At 40.9% G+C, this 21,627-nt stretch overlaps 1 protein-coding gene across 1 annotated transcript; it reads right to left on the bottom strand.

Moving 5' to 3' along the window:
* Positions 1–821: 821 nt before the first annotated feature.
* On the bottom strand, positions 822–20,076 carry LOC114568949 (ectonucleoside triphosphate diphosphohydrolase 7). The gene is made up of 14 exons (XM_028598642.1): positions 19,913–20,076; positions 18,765–18,873; positions 16,934–17,113; positions 14,442–14,647; positions 12,050–12,200; positions 10,136–10,239; positions 8,930–8,989; positions 8,677–8,825; positions 7,656–7,822; positions 6,950–7,151; positions 5,802–5,921; positions 5,592–5,677; positions 2,637–2,798; positions 822–1,053 (listed from the first exon to the last, which is right to left on the bottom strand). The coding sequence occupies exons 2-14, from the start codon at positions 18,770–18,772 to the stop codon at positions 837–839; spliced, it is 1,812 nt and encodes a 603-aa protein (XP_028454443.1). The 5' UTR covers positions 18,773–18,873; positions 19,913–20,076; the 3' UTR covers positions 822–836.
* Between the last annotated feature and the right edge of the window lie 1,551 nt (positions 20,077–21,627).

Raw genomic sequence — 21,627 nt, 5'->3', positions numbered from 1 at the left:
TTGTTAGAGAAGGAAAAGTCGCAATACCCAATACTGTCGAATCGCGATACTCCTAGAATCGCAATAAATGAAAAATCCAAATCGGCAGACGTGTATCGTGAAAGAATCGCATGTCGTCCCGGGGCCCTAGTGCCGAGAAATGTGAAGATGCAATATGTTTAGTAAATCATACAAACTTTGGCAGGCAACTAGCCTCAAAAAAAAAAACTAGGAGGGCCAAATGGATGTTGAATGGTCTTCAAAGTCCTCAACAAATCCATATTCCTAGGATATAGTGGCTCTGCCCGGGGACACTAGCGCCTCTGTACTTCTCGCTCAGCAGTTAAGACATTCATCAAGCCACTGAATCCAGGTTAACTGCCATTAGGCTGCCATCCAACTAAGCTGAGCACGTACACAGACAACATGGCTTTCGGATCTTGGGGGAGAAATAGGGAGCAAACGAGTGATTGGTTGTTCAATTCCTGTTATGCCAAGTTGGTTCTTTTCTCCCAGAGATGAAAGTGAACACGGAGAGACATCTTCCCAGTCGGAGATGGGCTCGGTGTTTAAAGTTGTGTCATCAAAGAATATACGGAGGGGAGTTTGATTTCCCGGGCTCATTCAACGGTCTCTGTACAGTCACATCTTTGGCCCGTATATCCTCATCAGCCGAGTCCCACCCTTGGCTGTTTGGGTAACGTCCCAGGTTTTCTTTTCCTGTCCTCCCCGTACTCCCGTTCTGTAGCGTTTTTAGTATCGTGGTCGTGGAGGACACGTGGAGCCACAGCATGGCCAGGCAAGTCTGGAGCCTCCGATGCCAGACGGGGGGTGGGGTGGGGTGGGGGTGGGGGTTCTCAGGGGAGGAGGGCCTCTCCCTCTTCGGCCCAGAGGAGGTTGAGGGTCTCGGCCTGGCGCTGCTCGCGCTGGTGGATCCTCCGCAGGCGCAGGATGTAGAGCAGGATGGCCAGCACCACCACCAGGATGCAGAGCGAGAACAGGTGGTGGTTGTAGACAAAGGAGGAGCGCAGCCAGCTGGGGTGGCTCTGCCGCAGCGTTTCCTGCTGCAGGTCCCTGGGGACGACAGTGGGGGGACGGTATGAACAGAAACACATTAGCACAACACCACCGATGAACACAACAGTAGGATGTAGGTGTAATTTAAAAAAGGTCCCATGGCATGAAAATATCACTTTATGAGGTTTTATAACATTAATATGAGTTCCCCCAGCCTGCCTATGGCCCCCCAGTGGCTAGAAATGGCGATAGGTGTAAACCGAGCCCTGGGTATCCTGCTCTGCCTTTGAGAAAATGAAAGCTCAGATGGACCAATCAGGAATCTTCTCCTTATGGAGGTCTTAAGGAGCAAGGTTACCTCCCCTTTCTCTGCTTTGCTCGCCCAGAGAATTTGGCCCACCCATGAGAGAGAGACATCATGGCTTTCAAACGAGCAAAGTGGCAGTTGGTCAAGGCCACACCCCCACCCTCCACCTTGCCCCCCCCCTCTCTCCTCCTCATTAGCTACAGACACAGAAATGGTACATCCTAAGGAAAGCTCATTGTGGGACTGGCTCTAGTGGCTGTAATTCTGCACCAAGGCTGAATTTCAGGAAAGAGACTTCAGATACAGTATTAGGGGACCACTAAGGCCTATATAAAAGAGACTTCAGATACAATATTAGGGGACCACTAAGGTCTATATAAAAGAGACTTCAGATACAGTATTAGGGGACCACTAAGGTCTATATAAAAGAGACTTCAGATACAGTATTAGGGGACCACTAAGGTCTATATAAAAGAGACTTCAGATACAGTATTAGGGGACCACTAAGGTCTATATAAAAGAGACTTCAGATACAGTATTAGGGGACCACTAAGGTCTATATAAAAGAGACTTCAGATACAGTATTAGGGGACCACTAAGGTCTATATAAAAGAGACTTCAGATACAGTATTAGGGGACCACTAAGGTCTATATAAAAGAGACTTCAGATACAGTATTAGGGGACCACTAAGGTCTATATAAAAGAGACTTCAGATACAGTATTAGGGGACCACTAAGGTCTATATAAACGAGACTTCAGATACAGTATTAGGGGACCACTAAGGTCTATATAAAAGAGACTTCAGATACAGTATTAGGGGACCACTAAGATCTATATAAAAGAGACTTCAGATACAGTATTAGGGGACCACTAAGGTCTATATAAAAGAGACTTCAGATACAGTATTAGGGGACCACTAAGGTCTATATAAAAGAGACTTCAGATACAGTATTAGGGGACCACTAAGGTCTATATAAAAGCATCCAAAAAGCAGCATGTCAGAGGCCCTTTAAAAAAAAAAAACTAAATCTTCCACATATTTGGATATATGGATGTATTTACTGTGCTGTTAAATAGCTAAACGTTAGCCTCCACCAACCTGCATGGGTTGAAGTTCGTTAGCGCTGTTTAGAAATCTACGTCAGAGATAATGAAGCTACTTTAATGATCCTGTTCAGGAAAGTCCTGCTCTCCATTTGACTGTTAGTGGCTAGCATTATTTAAAGTACTGTAAGTAGTAGGGGTGTTGAAATGAAATCATTATATTTGGGGGGGTAGGGGGGAGGGGGTTACTGATACGTATGTCTTTGTGTGTTGTGATGATGGAGGTACCTGAGAGGCAGGAAGCGGGTTTTGAACAGGATGGCTCCCAGAGTCCACTGGACCTCCTTGTCGTAAACCAGCTGGGCTGTTTTCAGACTCAGGTACTCGGTGGGGAAACGGAAGCCGGAGTGCAACACCTCGTACATCCAGGCCGACTTGAAGCACTGATACCTGGGTTAACAAGAGAAAGAGGGTGTGCCAGAGGGGGGAGGAGGAGGAGGAGGTGGAAATTAACAGGTGTTTATGCTGTAGAGGTCTGCAAAGGGACAGTGAATATCAGCCGGCGGTCCACACCTCAGCAGTTTCACACCTGCAGTTACGGTCCAACCTGCGACACAGCTTCTGCAACTTTTGGGCCCTATCTGGCACCTGGCGCAGCGCTAAGCGCGACACAAGTGTCTTTGCTAGGTTTTCCCATCCAGCACCCGTGTCGTTTAAATAGCAAATGCACCTGCGCCCATCTGTGCGCCCATGGGCGTGCTGGTCTTACAGGGAGGTGTGTTCAGGTGCATTCTGGGCGTGCTGGTCTTACAGGGAGGTGTGTTCAGGTGCATTCTGGGCGTGCTGGTCTTACAGGGAGGTGCGTTCAGGTGCATTCTGGATGTATTGCCGTCTTGAGGCAGTGGGAAGTGATCGCGCCATTGACCAACAAAAACCTGGTCTAAAGTCAATGACGCAGCATTTCATTGTTATTTTAACAGCAAATTTGTAAAATGCGCCTAGGCTCGTGCACAGCGCGCACACACTATGCTTGTTACACACACACACACACACACACACACACACACAGAGAAGCGCAGCAGCACACAAACGCAAAAGATTACAAATAAAAATATTCCGGAGCTAAACCACCATCATAATAGCGATGTGCCGAGGTCCAAACGCGCCCAGCTTTTAAAAGGGAATGGGAGATGACACGGATTGGTTTATTGCATGTTACACCCAAAACACACCTATGATTAATGAAGGCACTAAGTACAACCATTTTGGTCAGATGTGTCTGGGGCAGGGAGCAAGAAACTAAATACAGGAAGAAGGTCCCGTGTTCTGGACTAGTGCTCAAAGTATTCATTAAAATGTTTTTTTTTTTTTCTTCCAGACATCGTTACTACGTCTGCTCCGCTCGCTGAGACTTTGCTCACTTCGACCTGAACTAAACAAGGCAGGTGTGAAAACACCCTGAGTGTTAATAGCTGCAAATTTGTACTTTTTGGGTGTTTTTGCTGGCTTTGTGTTTGGCATTTTAAACCTGAAAAAAAAAAAAAAATCAACTGGAGCACATTTCTGAGGAGTACTGGGAACGGTGCAGCGTTTGCTCTGCTAGGTGTGAAACATGACCTGGTTACTCTGAACAGGGAAGTTCAAAGCCAACGATTCATGCAGGTTGACTCCGTTCTGTCTTTGGCGCTAAATATTTGAGCTATAAAGCTGGGTGTTACTGATATGTTACATCTACATGTCTGGTGTGTGTTGGTAGAACAGTTGGCTGTGACGATTTCTCCAGAGAATTAACACTGAGGCTCAGTTGTCAAGCCTCAAAAGTGTTAACTGTTCAAAAAAAAATATATATCAAAGTCCCTGCCAAAGCTGACTGTTGAGCCCCGGCTTGTATTTGAGAAATAAATGACTAATTCCTTCACAAAAATCATCAAATCCCTTTGGTGTTTTTCAGCCGTTAGCTAAAATGAACTGCTACAGGACTATTTCACATCCACCGGAGGTTTGAGGGAATTTTTAGTACCTGTATTTTTTAGCTCATCACAAGAACAGCAGCTATATTGAAAAAATAAATAAAAAGCTTTCTTTGAGTCATGTAATGTTGACATGTCCACATGTGCAGGTCCAAAGCTCTTCTTTCCTGTTGGTGGAGCAGGTGTAGAACTAACAGCACCTCCTTGTGGACAATCTGCAGCCTGCTAAATATGAATGGGTACGTTTGGGACTAATTTACATGCTTTACACCTAAAAATAAAATAAATAAAAAAATCTGTAAATTGCTGCAACCATTGAAAGATAATGGGAATATATTCTAACCCTCGCAGGGCTTTTCAAAAAAGAAAATGTGCACCGTTTTCCTCCTTGCAACTGTTTAGCACTAATATAATATGACAGAACAGAACAATACTTAAACCTATTCTATATCAAGTTAATGAAAGCCTGTACATTTTGTTCTATATAGTATCTGGTAGCTCTTTCATGGGAAAAAAAAAAAAAAAAAGTGATAAATGTTGAACTTTGATTCATCCGGTGGCTGGAAGCATCACTCCAGATGAATACTGATGTTGCTCTGTGTCTGCTGCATCTGTAAATACTTACCGGTTCGCTTAAACGTTTGTCACAACAACTTCTATACAACTGCAAGGGCATAATATTCCGATGTTGTGTTTACAGCTTATTTGCTTTGCCCCCAAGTGGCTCTATGGTTATGCGATTAGAAAATTATACAAGTGCATGTTTGTGTGTGTGTGTGTGTGTGTGTGTGTGTGTTTTGTAGCACTGGATTAGTCAACTAATCGGTCATTTTGGCCTTGGTCCACTAAGATTTCTTTAGTCGATTGGTCACGTTTTAGGCTTTTTTTCATGCTGAATAATTTACTTTCAAGAAACTTATCAGCACATCTCTGGTAAACACGAGATTTAAAGCGGTGCTTTCGCACGATTCTTTGTGGAGAGACTCAGTTTTACAGATGTGTCGATTGAATCGACTAATCATTTAGTGTACAAAATTGTACGAGTGTTAGTCGACTAAGAATTTCTTTAGTTTTGCTGGGAAATAAACAGTTGAGGAACTCGGTATCTAGCATGACAGGCGACAACCACCACGGCAGAACAGAGAGAGAAAAGAACAGGAAGTCAAACAGAAAACACAAAAGGAAGGTGTGCTGGATTCATACGTCATCGTACGAATGACGACTGCGGCTCTGGATCAGGATGAAGACGGCTGGAGAAGAGAGGTGAACCTACTTGAGTCTGCTGATGTCGGCCTGCTGAGAGAACAGCTTGTTGTCCAGGCGCTGTTTCAGTATCGGCCACTTGGTGGCGCAGTAGTCCTGCAGAGAACCCCAAACAAACAGCCAGTAAACTTCTACAAAACAACAACAACATAAGAGGAAAATCCTATTCTTCAGCTGAGTTAGTTGTGAAAAGTCGCTGTGGTGTTCTGTGTCTGGTTACCATGGCAGCCCTGGAGTACTTCTGACTGTCGTACTGTCCTCCCAGCCTCAGCACGTCCTCCGTGCAGTAAAAAAACTCGGAGAAGCCGTAGAACTCGCTGTTGCTGAAGTTGATGGGAGCCTGGAAAAACAACATGGAATTAAAAGTCATTTTTTTTGCCATTTGTGCTTAGTGAAGACTCGTGATACGCAGGTATACACAGTATACCCACTAAGAAAGCTCCTGGATTTCCATATGCCCACTTAAAAATGCCCAATGACACGCAACAACATACTTTACATTATTATTTTTGATATATTTTGAATTGTCATCTGTGTTCTTTTTCTTCGCATAGGCAAAATAAAAAAGGTACTTCCACCGTAAATTGGTGCATTAAAGCATATCCAAATATGCTTTAATGCACCTTTTACGAGGTCATAAGGAGCAAGGTTACCTCCCCTTTCTCCGATTTACCCACCCAGAGAATTTGGCCCACCCATGAGAGAGAGAGAGAGACATCATGGCTTGAAAACAAGCGAAGCACGGCAATTGGTCAAGGCCACACCCCCACCCTCCACCTTGCCCCCCCCCCTCTCCTGCTCAATAGCATTTCAAGCTACAGACACGGAAATGGCACATCCTAAGGAAAGCTCATTGTGGGACTGGCTCTAGTGGCTGTAATTCTGCACCAAGGCTGAATTTCGGGAAAGAGACTTCAGATACAGTATTAGGGGACCACCAAGGGTAATATAAAAGAGACTTCAGATACAGTATTAGGGGACCACTAAGGTCTATATAAAAGAGACTTCAGATACAGTATTAGGGGACCACTAAGGTCTATATAAAAGAGACTTCAGATACAGTATTAGGGGACCACTAAGGTCTATATAAAAGAGACTTCAGATACAGTATTAGGGGACCACTAAGGCCTATATAAAAGAGACTTCAGATACAGTATTAGGGGACCACTAAGGTCTATATAAAAGAGACTTCAGATACAGTATTAGGGGACCACTAAGGCCTATATAAAAGAGACTTCAGATACAGTATTAGGGGACCACTAAGGTCTATATAAAAGAGACTTCAGATACAGTATTAGGGGACCACTAAGGCCTATATAAAAGAGACTTCAGATACAGTATTAGGGGACCACTCATGGAGGTTGGTACCTGGTAGATGCCCCCTGGTGACATGGTGCCGTTGTGGAGTCCCAGGAAGGGTCGCACGGCCTCTTGACACTGAGTCCAGTCGCCCTGACCTCGCAGGTACAGCGTGTGGTTGTCCCTGGAAACCGTCTCGGACAGGCTGACCGGCAGACAGGGGTCCAGGTACGGTTTGTCCTCACTCAGGCCCGTCTGAGTGGTTAGAAACCTGGACAAACAGGAACATGGAAAAAAAAAAAAAAGAAAACACTAGTAAGGAAGATCACTATGGTTCAATCTGTGGCCTCATTTTAGATAATAACCATCAAAAGAGATGGCAATAGAAATAACTTCTATAGACTTCATTAGTAATAGCATCTTTACAAGAGTCATTTCCCATATTAAATTAGAGGGTTTTTGAATAATTACCATAAACAACAGACTGCCAGTACTGACCGGCTTGTATATTTTACATCATGTACCACCTGGTGGATTCTTACAGAAAATATGCATTGTGCTTTTTGGCTTCAAGTTTCAGTTTTGACAGGTGTCGATGGAAAAATCTAAACATTTGTACACGTTTCATCAAAGCCTGACAGGTTGTGAGGAATAAAATGAGGTTTTGATTTTGAGTAACACTAATACTACAGCTAGGATCGGGCATCGAGAACCGATTCCTACTTGGAGTCGGTTCTAACATGCAGCGAGTTGTGTGTTCGGTGTTACTCTGAACCTGTTCTTGGCCAGCGTGTCGTTGACGAGGCGATCCTCGTAGCGCTGCCTGGCCATGTTTCCTCCGAAGCCGAGGAACGTGGTGACGTAGACTCGGTAAACGTGCTGTGTGTGCTCGACATCGCAGCCCAGGTTAAACTCCGCGAGAACACTCTTACTGGCCTCCTCCTGAAAGAGAGAGAGAGAGAGAGAGAGAGAGAGAGAGATGACATGGCTGCAGACCTGTCTCCACCAAGACAAGGGCTCAACGCAAACAAGGATAATACATGTCTCTGACAGAGTTGGTGCAATTAGTCCATTCATTTGCAACTATTTTGAGGGCTGATTCATCATTTAAGTAATCTTTCAAGCGAAAAAATGCTGAATATTTGAAGGTTCCAAGATAGGGCTGTGTAATGAATCAAATTTTAATTGGGATTTTTGAACGATCACAAAAACAATGCAATTGTGAAAAAACAATTATTTTGCACATTACGTTTTGCAAGTAAACTCTTATTTTTGCTTGTGTTCTGTAGGGAAATTTAAAAAGTTCAACTGGAAAAGTATTAAGGGAAATTCTTACAGTTCAACTTGTTTTTGCGGTCGATTTATTTTTTATTTTTTTAACAGTTTCACTGTTCTTTTAAGTTCAATAAATGTAACATCTTTCCAAAAGTCAATGAGTAACCGTGTTAAATAATGATGATTTCAATATTGACTAAAATAATTGTGATAATGATTTTTTTCTATAATGGAGCAGCCCTATTCCAACTCCAAGGCACTCCAATGTGAGACTTTGATGCTTACACGACTGTAAAATGTACAGTGTAAACTGAATATTTTGGGGGTTTGGATGGTTTGTACCACAAAAACAACTTTGGGATATTGAGATGGCCATTAACACCCCCCCTCCCCCCATAGACTAAATGATTAATCGAGAAAATAAATCATCAGATGAGTCGAGAATGAAAATAAACGTATTGTCAATAACAGTTCACACCGTTCCTTCTCCAGAAACACATGGTCTCACGTCACTTCCTTACTTGTTGTGGTGAACTGAAGGTGATGGCGCTGGGCACCTCATAGGCGATCTGCAGCGAAGCTCCGCCCATATCCATGATGCCCACTGTGCGCCGCCTGCTGATTGGCTGCTGGTTCTGAGACCCCGTTGTCACCTCCACTGTGGCCTCCTCTGAGAATTGTGAAAGAACTCGGATGTTATCATGTTCTTTGTTTCTCGTAAAAGAGTAATTAGGGTCAGTTTGAGATACGTCCGGTTTACACCTTCACACTCACCGTCATCGGCGTGCTCAAAGCGGCCCAACACAAAATTAATGCCAATCCACGCGTACACTCCTTCAGGGTTGAGAGGCGGCAGGAACACGTCACCACAAACATGATGAGGCGGAAACACAAAAACACAGGCAGGAAGCAGTTAGAAATGACAGTAGTAAGGGCTCCTGCACACTTCCTACGCGACACGCAAGCTTATTGGAAGCATTTCCATGAAAAATAGAAAAGATGTTTATACAGTACAGGCCAAAAGTTTGGACACACCTTCTCATTGAATGCGTTTCCTTTTTATTTTCATGACTATTTACATTGTAGATTCTCACTGAAGGCATCAAAACTATGAATGAACACATATGGAATTATGTACTTAACGAAAAAGTGTGAAATAACTGAAAACATGTCTTATATTTTAGATTCTTCAAAGTAGCCCCCCTTTGCTTTTTTATTAATAAGGGAACAAATTCCACTAATTAACCCTGACAAAGCACACCTGTGAAGTGAAAACCATTTCAGGTGACTACCTCATGAAGCTCATTGAGAGAACACCAAGGGGTTGCAGAGTTATCAAAAAAGCAAAGGGTAGCTTTGTCAAGACATGTTTTCAGTTATTTCACACTTTTTTGTTAAGTACATAATTCCATATGTGTTCATTCATAGTTTTGATGCCTTCAGTGAGAATCTACAATGTAAATATTCATGAAAATAAAGAAACATGTTGAATGAGAAGGTGTGTCCAAACCTTTGGCCTGTACTGTATGTAATTTTGACACAAATACATTTAATAAATGACATTTTGATGTTTAAAAGTCTCTAAGTTTTGATATAAATTCAGATATAAACGTAATTTAAAAAAATTCTAATATTGCATCGGTCAATACAGAACAAAATATTCTGTAGCCTATTTTGCCGTCAATACTGCCGACGTTGTCTTTGCTGTAATCAAATCAGTATATATTTATGTTTATGGGAAACATACATGTGTACAGACAAGGCTAGCGGCAGCAGCGCCGCGTCAGACACGTTTCTGGTGTGTAAAGACATAGGAAACACCACGCAGCTGCCACGCAATAGAAACGCCACGCAGGCAGTGTGTAGGAGGCCTTATGGGTAATTCCTGCCAGTGGCGAGTGTTACATCCTCTCAATTCAGTTAATATATACTCAAACCAGCGCCAGCAGGTTAGAGCATCATAGTAAGCAAGCATCACACCTTCTTGTTTCCCAGAGATGACCTCGGCATGGGATCGGGAAAACAGGAAGTCAAACTCCAGAGGGACATCCGCGACCAGGTCCTCCAAGATGTCCGCCTGCTGGCTACATACAAGAGAAACAAGACACATGACATAGATACACGTCTAAAACGTTCGGCAAATGAGAATCACAGAAGGACATTTCAGGTAGGCATGGACAACTTTCAATCAAATGTGTATTTCAGTATGTGGTGTCAAACTGTGGACCTCCTTGGATAATGATTTGAAGGGTAATATCAATATCTTTTCTTATCTCATTTCAGTGTAAGAAATATATAAGGAAAAGAAAATTAGACAACATGAAAATGACAGATAAATGTATTTCTTTTATTATTATTATTATTATTATTATTATTATTATTAATATAATTGTTATTTTAAATAAATAATTTTATTTTTAATATAATAATATAATTAATTTTTTGGTCTTCTCTCTCTCTCCCTCTTTTCTCTGTAAAATGGATTGTTACTGACAGACAGTCTTTCTACTTCCGTTTGTTGGATCCTTTGAGAAATGGGGCCGGTAACATAAGATGTTTGTTTTTCTCAACTATGGATATGTAATGTGATATAGCAAATCATTTGTAGTGTGATTATAAAATGTTGTTTTTCCTGTAGCAGGTTTCAACATAACCTGAATATTATAACCTTCATGAAGGGAGGATTTACGGCAGGACTGCTGCATTAAGCGTGATTTATGCTGCTGCGTTAAATCTACGCCGTGGCTACGTACGTATTTAGGTACGTGGAGACACGGACCCCACGTGCACCTCTCAAAACATTTCACTACACGTTGCGTCGTGGGTTGGCAACGTTGCATTTATCCCCCACCCCCCGACTCATTTCCTGGTTCTTCTTCTCCATGAACAACATGAAATCAAGGAGAAGGTAAACTTTTCCTGCTACATATTTCCCACCGTGGTCAGAAAGCACAGGGGAGACAATTTGTCTCTCTCACTATGACTCTAGAGGCGCTACTCACTCCGAAGCTAATCGATGTCTCTCTCTCACTCGCTCTGCCACACACACATGCCGGCCCTGCTATTCTCTTAAAGAGATCAACGCACACACCAACGCCAAGTATAAACTTCAGGCCACTCGCGTAGGCTACGGCCAAAGCTCTGCAGAAGCATAAATCATATTTAGACTGCATTATTTTTTGCTAGGTGTATGATAAAAACTGGCATCTGAGTATACAGTATACAAAGTAGGGATGCACCGGATCCAGGATTCGGCTTCGGACACATATTGGGCTTTTTGACGGAGTTCGGTTTCTGCTGAACCTTATAATTTTTTTCCACTGAACCAGAACCTTACGCTTGCACTACGCACGCTTCGCTGGTCGACGTAATGACGGCGCCGTTGATTACAGGAAGGTGTTTACGTAGGTGGAGCGTTCAACGCAGTAGGCTGTGAGAAAGTGAAAAAGGAACTGGTGAGCAGAAAACGTGTTGTTTGGCAGAACTTTCAGTCAAAAGAAGGCCGTTCAAGTCCAGCTACATGTTTAATTTGCAACGCCGATTTGTCTCGTGGTGGCGAGGACCCTAAACTATACACAACATCGCTGCTGTTAAGGAATTTGCGTATGAAACATCCGAAAGAATACGAGCTGTGCATGAAGGAATCTACAGACAGCAGCCAGAATGCGGCAACTTCAGGTACGGCAAAGGAAGGACAATCACAGCTAAAAACTGGGAGTAGGATTCGGTATTCGGTTTCAGATTCGGCAGAATCCTAACCAGTGGATTCGGTATTCAGCCAAACCCCAAAAATCTGGATTTGGTGCATCCCTAGTATAAAGTATATATTGAAAAAAAAAAAATCACATTGGAATTTCAAGTGTGACCAGAGAGTAATGATGCTGTCGTGTCTACCTCTCCGGCAGCAGCCGCATGCCAGCAGTACAGAGGATGTAGAGCGGCGTCTCTTTGTGTTTGGTCTTCGGGACGTGAGCCGCGGCGAAGCTGAGGAGAGGGTGGAGGTAGTCGCTGGCCTGCGTGGGCGTGTTCGCCAGGGTGGAGATACCTGAGAGAGACAGGAAAAAAAAAGACACACACATTTTAGCACAAGCAGGTACAAAACTAAACTAAATGCACATTTGTTTTCACAAGACAGCTAATTATTAGAGTTGGGCAATATATCGATATCCTGATAAGAGACTAGATATAGTCTTCGATTTTGGATATTGTGATACTGTTATATGGCATAAGTGTTGTCTTTTCCTGGTTTTAAAGGCTGTAAAGTGATGTCATTTCCTGAACTTACCAGACTGTTCTAGCTATTTGCCATTATATCCACATTACTGATGATTATTTATCAAAAATCTCACTGTGTAAATATTTTGTGAAAGCACCAATAGTCAACACTACAATATCGTTGCGGTATCGATATCGAGGTATTTGGTCAAAAAATATTGTGATATTTGATTTTCTCCATATCGCCCAACCCTACTAATTATGCAGACACATTTAGAATACTAATTATCATAGCTGCAAAGATTTATTAATAATGGTCAACTATTGAATTAAACACCAACTATTTTGCTAATTAAAATTGTTTTGAGGCATGTTTTATGAAAAAAATACCATAAATTCTCTGATTCCAGCTTTTAAGATGTAAATATTTTTAAAATATGTTCTATTTTCTTCTCTCCTCTGCGACAGTAAACTGAATATCTTTGAGTTGTGGACAAAACGAGACATTTGAGGACATCATCTTGGACTTTGGGAAACACTGATCCATATTTTTATTTTTATAGACCAAACAACTAATCAAATAATTGAGAAAATACTCGACAGATTGATCGACAATAACAAAAATAAATGTTAGTTGCAGCCTTACTAATTACAATTCCCCACACGTAATTTCTTTTGTTAATGACATATATGTCGACTCACAAACATCTGTTATTAAATGTATATTGGCCAATACTATAAGCTCAGCCAGGCCAAATGTATCTGTTGGCTTCTAGTTCAAATAAAATGACAAATGTATGAATAAATAATCACAAAAAATGTAGATTCTTCAATTTCCCGAAACGAATGATCCTGATTACAATATCTGACTGATATATTATATAATAATATCTTATATTTTATCCAAGCAGTAAAATCATGGGACGAGCTTCCAGAAGAAGTTGGGCGCTACCCTTCAATTCATTCTTTTAAGAATAGGTTGGATGCATTTTGCCTATCTCCATCCATTGCCTACCAGAATTCTTTCAATACTTTTTTCAGCAAATAATTGAGCAGGCCACGTGGTCAGTTACGCGGTTGTTACATTCTGTCCCAGGGTTCAACGTGCCACGTAGCCTTTTAACTGCTCCTGGAACAAACCCACTGTATCTTATCTGTCTGCTGGGACTGAGATAAAAACTAAGTCACGGGGCCTGAAAGGTCCTTTCAGCTGGAGTGACTAATTACTTCACAAGGTAGCGTCACCAGAAACACTAATCCTGACAATCTTCTTGGCGCAACGAATAAAATTACTGACATGGAAAATATAGAGCAACTGAGAGGTTGCTGCTTTTGGCTCAGCTGATTCTTGGTCAAAACCGGTTCCATTTTCTTTCCCAGAATGCCCTGGAAAGAATGAGTGTGGAAGGCACAAAGGAACTACAGTTGCCCATGGAGGACTGTGGAAACATTCACGCATGAATACTCAGATTCCAGTCCAAGCCAAGCTTTGTCTGCCTGGTACTGGTTTACTTGTGTGTAGAGCCCGACCGATATTATTGGCCGATATTAGGCATTTTCCAAACTATTGGTATTTATAATGGCCGATAAATGAATATTTAAAATATTAAATTAAAAACGGACGAAACACCCTTCAACCACGATAAGAGTGTTGCATAGTTTGTCGACAACGTCCCTGTTGGTAACACTCATTTTTAACCCTTTAAGTTTCATATATTAAGTTAACAAACAAGTTTATTTTTAAACAGCATTATATTATTACTTTAGTGAGGACTCATAAATAACTACAAATAACTAATGTTAGGGAAATCTGTTTATGTTTTGTTACGCGTTTCTGGATTTTTTTATATATATATATATATATATATATATATATATATATATATATATATATATATATATATATATATATATATATATATATTATATGATTTTAAATCGCCAAATATTTGTATCAATATCGGCCTTCTTGCTTGTTGCATACAGAGCACAGGTAAGAAGAAAGGCATGCTGACATAAGACCAACAACAACAAAAAAAACTGCTGTGACAGACTACATCTGCTTCCTCACCAGGTTTGATCTTCTTGACGACTGGCTTGCGGTCGTGGCCCCTCATCTGTCGGACGTCCAGCAGGGTGTGAGGGTTCCCGTTGTGTGGGGGCCAGTAGTACACAAAGACCCGAGAACCACTGCTGCCACAGTCCACCACGATCCCATAATTCAGAGCAGGGTTGAGGACATCGGTGGCCTCCATGGACTCTGCACTGGAGAGGTACCTGAAGGAGAACAAACACAGAAACATTAAGATATGAAGAATACACTCCTGTGTGGAGGGGGGGCCGGGTGAATGAATGAATGATCAACACACAGCACAGCAACACGATCCACACTAGCCCAACGCAAGTAGCACAAGCTAACTTACGCCACAGCTGGCCAAACTGAGAAAAGGAAAGCCACTGACCTACCTTACAGGTTCCAGACAAGGTGAGTGGAGGGTCCGACTTTTAAACTGATTAGGTGTAATGTTTTTTATAACCCAACGTGTACTTCTAGCTTTGGTTGCTTAAGACAGTAGGCTACACACAGCTACGGATTTAACCAAAACAAAACAACCTAAGTCCTGCCTTCCACTTCCTGTTAATACGTCTTTTTATTTTGGAATTTTGAATGGAGTACCGAAACGGCAGTTTCACAGGATTAGGGCTGTTCCCTCTTAGTCGATTAATCGGTGGTTTTGGTCTTAGTCAATTTAGATTTATTTAGTCCATTAGTCATGTTTGATGCTTTTTTTTTTAATGCTGAATGACGGTACGAGCACATCTCTGGTAAACACAAGAATTAAAGTGGTGCTTTTGCATGACTCTTTGCGGAGAAACTCAGATTTACAGATCTCTCGATTAAATCAACTAATCGATACGTCGATACAATTGAATGAGTGTTAGTCGACTAAAAATGTATTCAATCGAGCACAGCCCTACACAGGACTTTTATTTTATTTTTAAAAAATAGGTGTTCGATGGTTTAACATCATAGGCCGACCAGGGCTATGCCATTTGGGGAGGCGCCTATATTTCTGAAAATCCTAGACATGGTTGTGACCTGCACTTCCTTCCATGCTTTCTGATTAGCCTGTGTTTGTATTGAAATAAGAGGCTGCTGCGGCCCACCGTACACGTTGCCTTTTAGTAAGAGATATTGTAAATGAGAAAATGTGCACGCCAGACCGCCGGATGGTGTTGCTAAGAACTTGCGATGTATAACTATTATCAGACCGGCCCTCGCAGCCTCGAAAACACTACTGGCCTACCGGGAAAAGTCCCATCTCTCCTGATTGCCACTCCGCTACTGTGCATGTCTAAACTAAATGTATAAAAACACATACCAAGACACAAACTATACAGTGCCTTTAACTCATACATACAGGTCATCTATGCATCTCTAGCTGTCCTTGGTTACTAAAGAAAACACCTGCAGTCAGTCTCACACAGTCACTTTGAGCCGTCTGGCTTCAACAAACCGATTAGATAAGTGTTCTCACAGAGCTGGCAATCAGCTGGCTCTGTTTACCAAGAATTTCCCAGACGAGCTACAAATGTTTCCACGTTCACACGAAAGAGGGAAAGAGTTAAAACAGCTTAGGACGACATGCGCAAACTATATATCGATTTTTTATTTCATTAGCAAGGAATATTTCTTGAATAATTAAACTTGTAAGTTGTGTTATTGTTGAAGCAATATTTTATTTGTGGCATTCCAGCGCCTCCTTTGTTTCAGTTCTTCCCATCAAGGCTTTCGCTGTCGATTATGAAATGCACTGAGATTTTCTTTTAATCCTCTCGTATAAAAAAAAAAAAAAAACAGTAACAATGTGGTTAGATAGAACATTAACTGTCCTCATGCTCCTGTGTAAACTACTGTTCTAAGAGAGATAGCCTTTGTTTTCAAAATCTTGCCAATTTAAACTTGAAGGCTAAATATCGGTTTAAAAACCTGTTTTGTTCTTCAAATCGACCAGCTGTGGACCAACTGTTGATCCTAGTTGATGGTGCGAGTCTACTAGGGATACCAAAAATATGTTTGTTTATTACAGAAATGGTTTGTTCAAAACCAGAGCCAGACTGCCTCTCTGTCCCATTCTTTGGAAAACGCTCAAGCTCATTCTGACATTTTTCCATCTCCGATTATTAGTGAATGTGTCTACACTGACTTTCTCCCCACATTCAAATCCTGTCTTGATAAATGGCAGTGCTACAACAGCAAAATATCAGACACACCGCACACATACAGAATAAACAAGAAATAATAAATAGGGTAGAACACAAGAACAAATATAAAAAAAACTACCTTTTCAAATATAGGCATACTCAGTGTAATTTTATAGTATGTGTGTGTTGTTGTTAATTGCTTTGTAATTCGGTGTGGTCTTTGTTGTGCAACTGTTTTCATCTTTTGCTATTTGTTCATGCAAGGTGTCCTTGAGTATCGAAAAAAGGTACCCATAAATAAAATGTATTATTATTATTATTATTATTATTATTATTATTATTATTATTATTACTCACTTGTTGACTCGGGACCCGGGCTGTCGCTGTGGGCCCCACAGCTGCCTCTGGTAGGTTCCCATGAGGAGGAGGGCACAGGTGATGAAGAGCAGCAGCAGCAGTCTCTGCCGGGGGGCACAGCCCAGAGACAGCAGGGACACGCTGCAGTACCAGGAGGCCGGCAGGCAGGAAAAGGTGATCCTGTGGAGGAAGAACACAAGCAAAACCGACAATAAACTAGGGATGAAACGATGCATCATAAAATCGGGTAAAAATCTGAATAAATGTGTAAAGATTAAAACCGGTTGATATAAAAGAAAAAATGTAATCACAACGGCTTAGGGTAAGACGTCACAAGGTGTTCTTAGTTTATTTATTTGAAGGGATTCTTTTCCATTTTGTTATTTGTATGCAAGATTTTTTTTTTTTAAAAATCAAATTGTGAATTTTTAATATACGTTTTTATTGAAAGTGCTCATATTATGCAAATTTTTAGGTTCATACTTGTATTTAGAGGTTGTACCAGAATAGGTTTAATTTTCAAAAAACACCATATTTTTGTCGTACTGCACATTGCTGCAGCTCCTCTTTTCACCCTGTGTGTTGAGCTCTCCGTTTTAGCTACAGAGTGAGGCGTCTCACTTCTGTTCCATCTTTGTTGGGAGTCGCACATGCTCAGTACCTAGGTAAGGACTATTAGCCAGTCAGAAGCAGAGTATGAGGGCGTGCCCTGACAGTACCTAGGTAAGTAAGTAAGTAAGTAAGTACATTTTATTTATACAGCGCTTTTCACAGACAAGGTCACAAAGTGCTTTACAATGTGCATAGACAATAAAACATGGTAAAAATAGTCAATAGAATAAGATACAAGTACAACAGAATCAATTTTCAAATAAATAAAAGACATAGGCAACCCAAAAGCTAGCCTGAACAAGTGAGTCTTCACTTGTCCCTTAAAACAATCCATATTCTCAGCAAACCTAATGCTAGTTGGTAAGGCATTCCAGAGTCTGGGCGCCATAGCCTCAAAGGCTCTGTCCCCACATGTTTTCAGACGAGTGCGTGGCATGACTAGCAGATTTTGATTAACAGACCTGAGAGACCGGGATGGAGTGTGTAAATGAATTATGTTGGCAAGATAGTCAGGGGCCTGACCATGCAGAGCCCTGTAGGTTATGGTCACAATTTTGAATTGGATCCTGTAAGTTACAGGAAGCCAGTGAAGTGAGCAGAGTAAAGGGGTGATATGGGTACGCTTGTTTGATCTTGACTTAAGGACTACTAGCCAGTCAGAAGCAGAGTATGAGGGCGTGCCCTGACAGTACCTAGGTAAGGACTACTAGCCAGTCAGAAGTATGAGGGCGTGTCATGCTAGCAGCTAGGCAATAGAGTGCGGATCAGTTTGCATTTTTCTGTCTGAACCCGGACCAAGCCCGACAGGAATTAAGATATTTATGTACGTATATATAAACCTATAACGAGCACAAAAAAGATATATAACACAATAAAGGAAAGGGAAAAAGCCAAAAAGCATAATATGAGCACTTTAAGATAAAATATAATTTCAGTTGCACTGTTGTTTTGCAGTTTATATAATAAGGGAAATACTCTTAGTCATTTGTCTGCAGCTCATTCCATTAAAAAAAAAAAAAAAAAAAAAAAAATTTGTTTTGTGAACCTGAGATCGTGAATCATATTAAATATTAAAGTGTATCGTTACATCCCTACAATACACTGTGGAGTTCAGCGGAGTAAAATCAGGCCAAATACTGTTAGATACAAAAGCGACAGTGCACATCATGAAGCACCAAACAACAGGGCCCTCTCATAGATGGTGTTATCAGTGTATTACCTTGCCATGTGTCCCGGTCGGCAAAAATACAAGAGGTCACCGTCGTCACCTCATGGTGCCTGTCGTTTGATTAGGATCCTGTCCAGAGTTGGGACTTTTTTCCTTCTGCCTGAAAGCGAGAGGAGGGAGAGGATACTGTTTACAGTAACAGTGCTACACCGTAACAATGAACAGATTACCGGTACTCAAGAAATCCATAGGCAGATTAATCATGAGTTGCTGTCCTAACTGCCATTGTACACTGTATACTGTACGTTGTATCAGTGTATATTTAAGAATAGTCCTTGTTTAAGTTGTGTCTATTCTCAGTTTTTACTTCATTCTAGTTATTGTTTATTTGTAGCTTTTAAAAAAAAAAGTTGTTTTGTGATTGATGTGACATTGCTGTGTATTTATATCAATTCAATAAATAAAATCATTATTTAAACTCTAATTTCCACATACAATGGCCACCATGCACTTTGTAGTATTCCTCTATCTTCTTTTGGCGTACAGATACGATAAGATTAGCCTTTATTGAGCCCCAGCGTGGACTATTTGTTGTTACAGCAGCACAAGGACAGCAATACATATAGAGGTTTATAAAATAGAACTATATATTATAAACATGGAGACAAAAATGACAGGTAAAGGAACAGCTGTGTGGTTAAAGTGTGAGTGTGTTGACGGTGCGGTATAATATTGGTATAAAATTGTATAAAAGAGACATAAATAACAAAATAAATCGATATAGAGGTACATACTAGCTAAATAATGCTGTAGCGCCGATATCGAACAGTGGCTGATGGTATGTTATTTTTAAATTCTCCTATAATATTTGTGTGACATTCATGTAAAACGCAGTCTGTATGCAGTATTCCCCCCGTTGTTTTTTAAATACAGGCCAGTAGAAGGAGGCTTAACGTTATTTCCCAGTTACATAAGACACAAGTGTTGCATAAAAACACAACAGTTTCACATAACAAACAGCACACCAGTTCATTTGTTTTCCAACTTAATAGCTAGCTACACCTGTGGTTGCTTTTGAAACCTAATGTATGAATGTGTAAGTTAGCAACGGTTCAGTTACGGTAGGTTTCCGTGAACTGCTGCTAACGTTAACTGGTTACAGTGTATCCCAATGCTATCACTGTTCGATATAAACTTACCTAAATATGCCTGACCTCCGCCATGACAGCACAGTCCGTCAGTGACACTGAAGGTTGTGGCTCATTCGATCCGAAACGGTGATGGAGTATGTTCTTCTCTCGCTCTGCTTTTTACGGAGATCGTTTTAAAACAGAAGACAGGAGACGAAGAAGAGGAAGTGATCGAAACCATCCAACAGACTTCCTGTCGGCGCGGGTGCTACGTCATCATATACGTATCTGGAGCTGAAGCAAAATTACGAATCCCACTATGGCCACGCCAAGACCCGCCCTACGAAGCAGCTCGATTGGTTGGGGTTAGGCATTTCACCTCGAGTGGTTAAGGTTAGGATAGCCGATTGGTCAGGGGATAGGACCTCATGGACGACTGGCCAATAAATGCTTTTGAAGGGCGGGTCTTGGCGTGGCCATAGTGGGATTCGCGGAGCTGAACGTCTGCTGCATTCAAGTGCTGTAGGAATATGAAGGGGGCATTTAAAAACACTCCTTGTTTGTTTATAAAATATATTCACTGACTGGACATTTATCATAATATAATATAATAACTTCATTCACGACACAAATGGAAGGTCCATAGTACATACAAAATGAAAATATTTACAAACATAGCAATACTTATACAGTACAATTCATATAAATTAATAAAAGGTCAACAACCTTCACCTGTAATATACAAACAGGAGCGCCAATGTCTCCACTGTCTAGATGCATACCTGACAGAGCTAAAAAATCACTGTGGGTTAAAGCTTGTATAATTCTGTTTAGTGAGACAGACATTCTACACATGTATCGATAAATAAGGTTTCTTATTAAGGCAGAACTAGGAAGGCACAATAACACTAACAAACACTAGCACTACACCATCTTGGTTGTTTTAAAAGCAGTCTCATGCCATCATGAGACGCTACATTCAGTCTCTGCATGTTCTTTTTTTCTGTAAGACCGCCACAAGTGGGCAGTATATGGTGGTGTACAGAATGCTTTGAATAAAGCTACCTTAACATTAGCACAACACATGCCAAATTTACGTGCAAGCACATTAGCCTGAGCATACTGAGTCTGTTGATGTCCTTATCATCTGATAAATCATAATCAACGATATGATGGTCAAGATATTTAATCATCACACACTTTAAGGGCAGTACCAGATAAAAAGAAATCAGGAAATACTCATTTCATGTCTTCTTTACTTCTAACAATCATAATATTGCTCTTATTTGACTTATATTTGATATAGAAATCCCCATCATACTGGGAACAAACCTTCAAAAGTTGTTGTAACCCAGCCCTATATTGGGCCAATGATTACCAACTCATCTGTATACAAAATATTATATGTTATAAACAAATAATATGAACATTATTCCATTTGTATTCTATGATGCATTATTGTATTTGGGTTTGAGTAAGGAAAATAAAGAAAAGAAAGTCACTGTAAAGACAAATGTGACAATTTGAGACTTTCAAATGTAATTTTGGAAAAGTTGAAAATTTTGAGAGATTATGCATTTTATTATTGCATATCGGAGGCATTTGTGTCATAATGGTACGACACATGTTTTGGTAAATGGATGGATAATGTTTTGTAGAATTATTTCTTTATCCAGGTAAAATGTACTACATATACAGTAGATAGATAGATAGATAGATAGATAGATAGATAGATCATACATAACAACATACGCCACCACATGGACACATGAGAACATGATGTA

This window comes from Perca flavescens, chromosome 2, assembly GCF_004354835.1.
Source record: "Perca flavescens isolate YP-PL-M2 chromosome 2, PFLA_1.0, whole genome shotgun sequence".
NCBI classification, from domain to species: domain Eukaryota; kingdom Metazoa; phylum Chordata; class Actinopteri; order Perciformes; family Percidae; genus Perca; species Perca flavescens.
This window is presented reverse-complemented; position numbering and strand designations above follow the sequence as displayed.

Coding starts and splice junctions, on each gene's coding strand:
- LOC114568949 (XM_028598642.1), bottom strand. Junction 10,240..12,049: donor ATGCGGCTGCTGCCGGAGAG/GTAGACACGACA, acceptor TCTTGTATGTAG/CCAGCAGGCGGACATCTTGG. Junction 7,823..8,676: donor CCTTCAGTTCACCACAACAA/GTAAGGAAGTGA, acceptor TCTCTCTTTCAG/GAGGAGGCCAGTAAGAGTGT.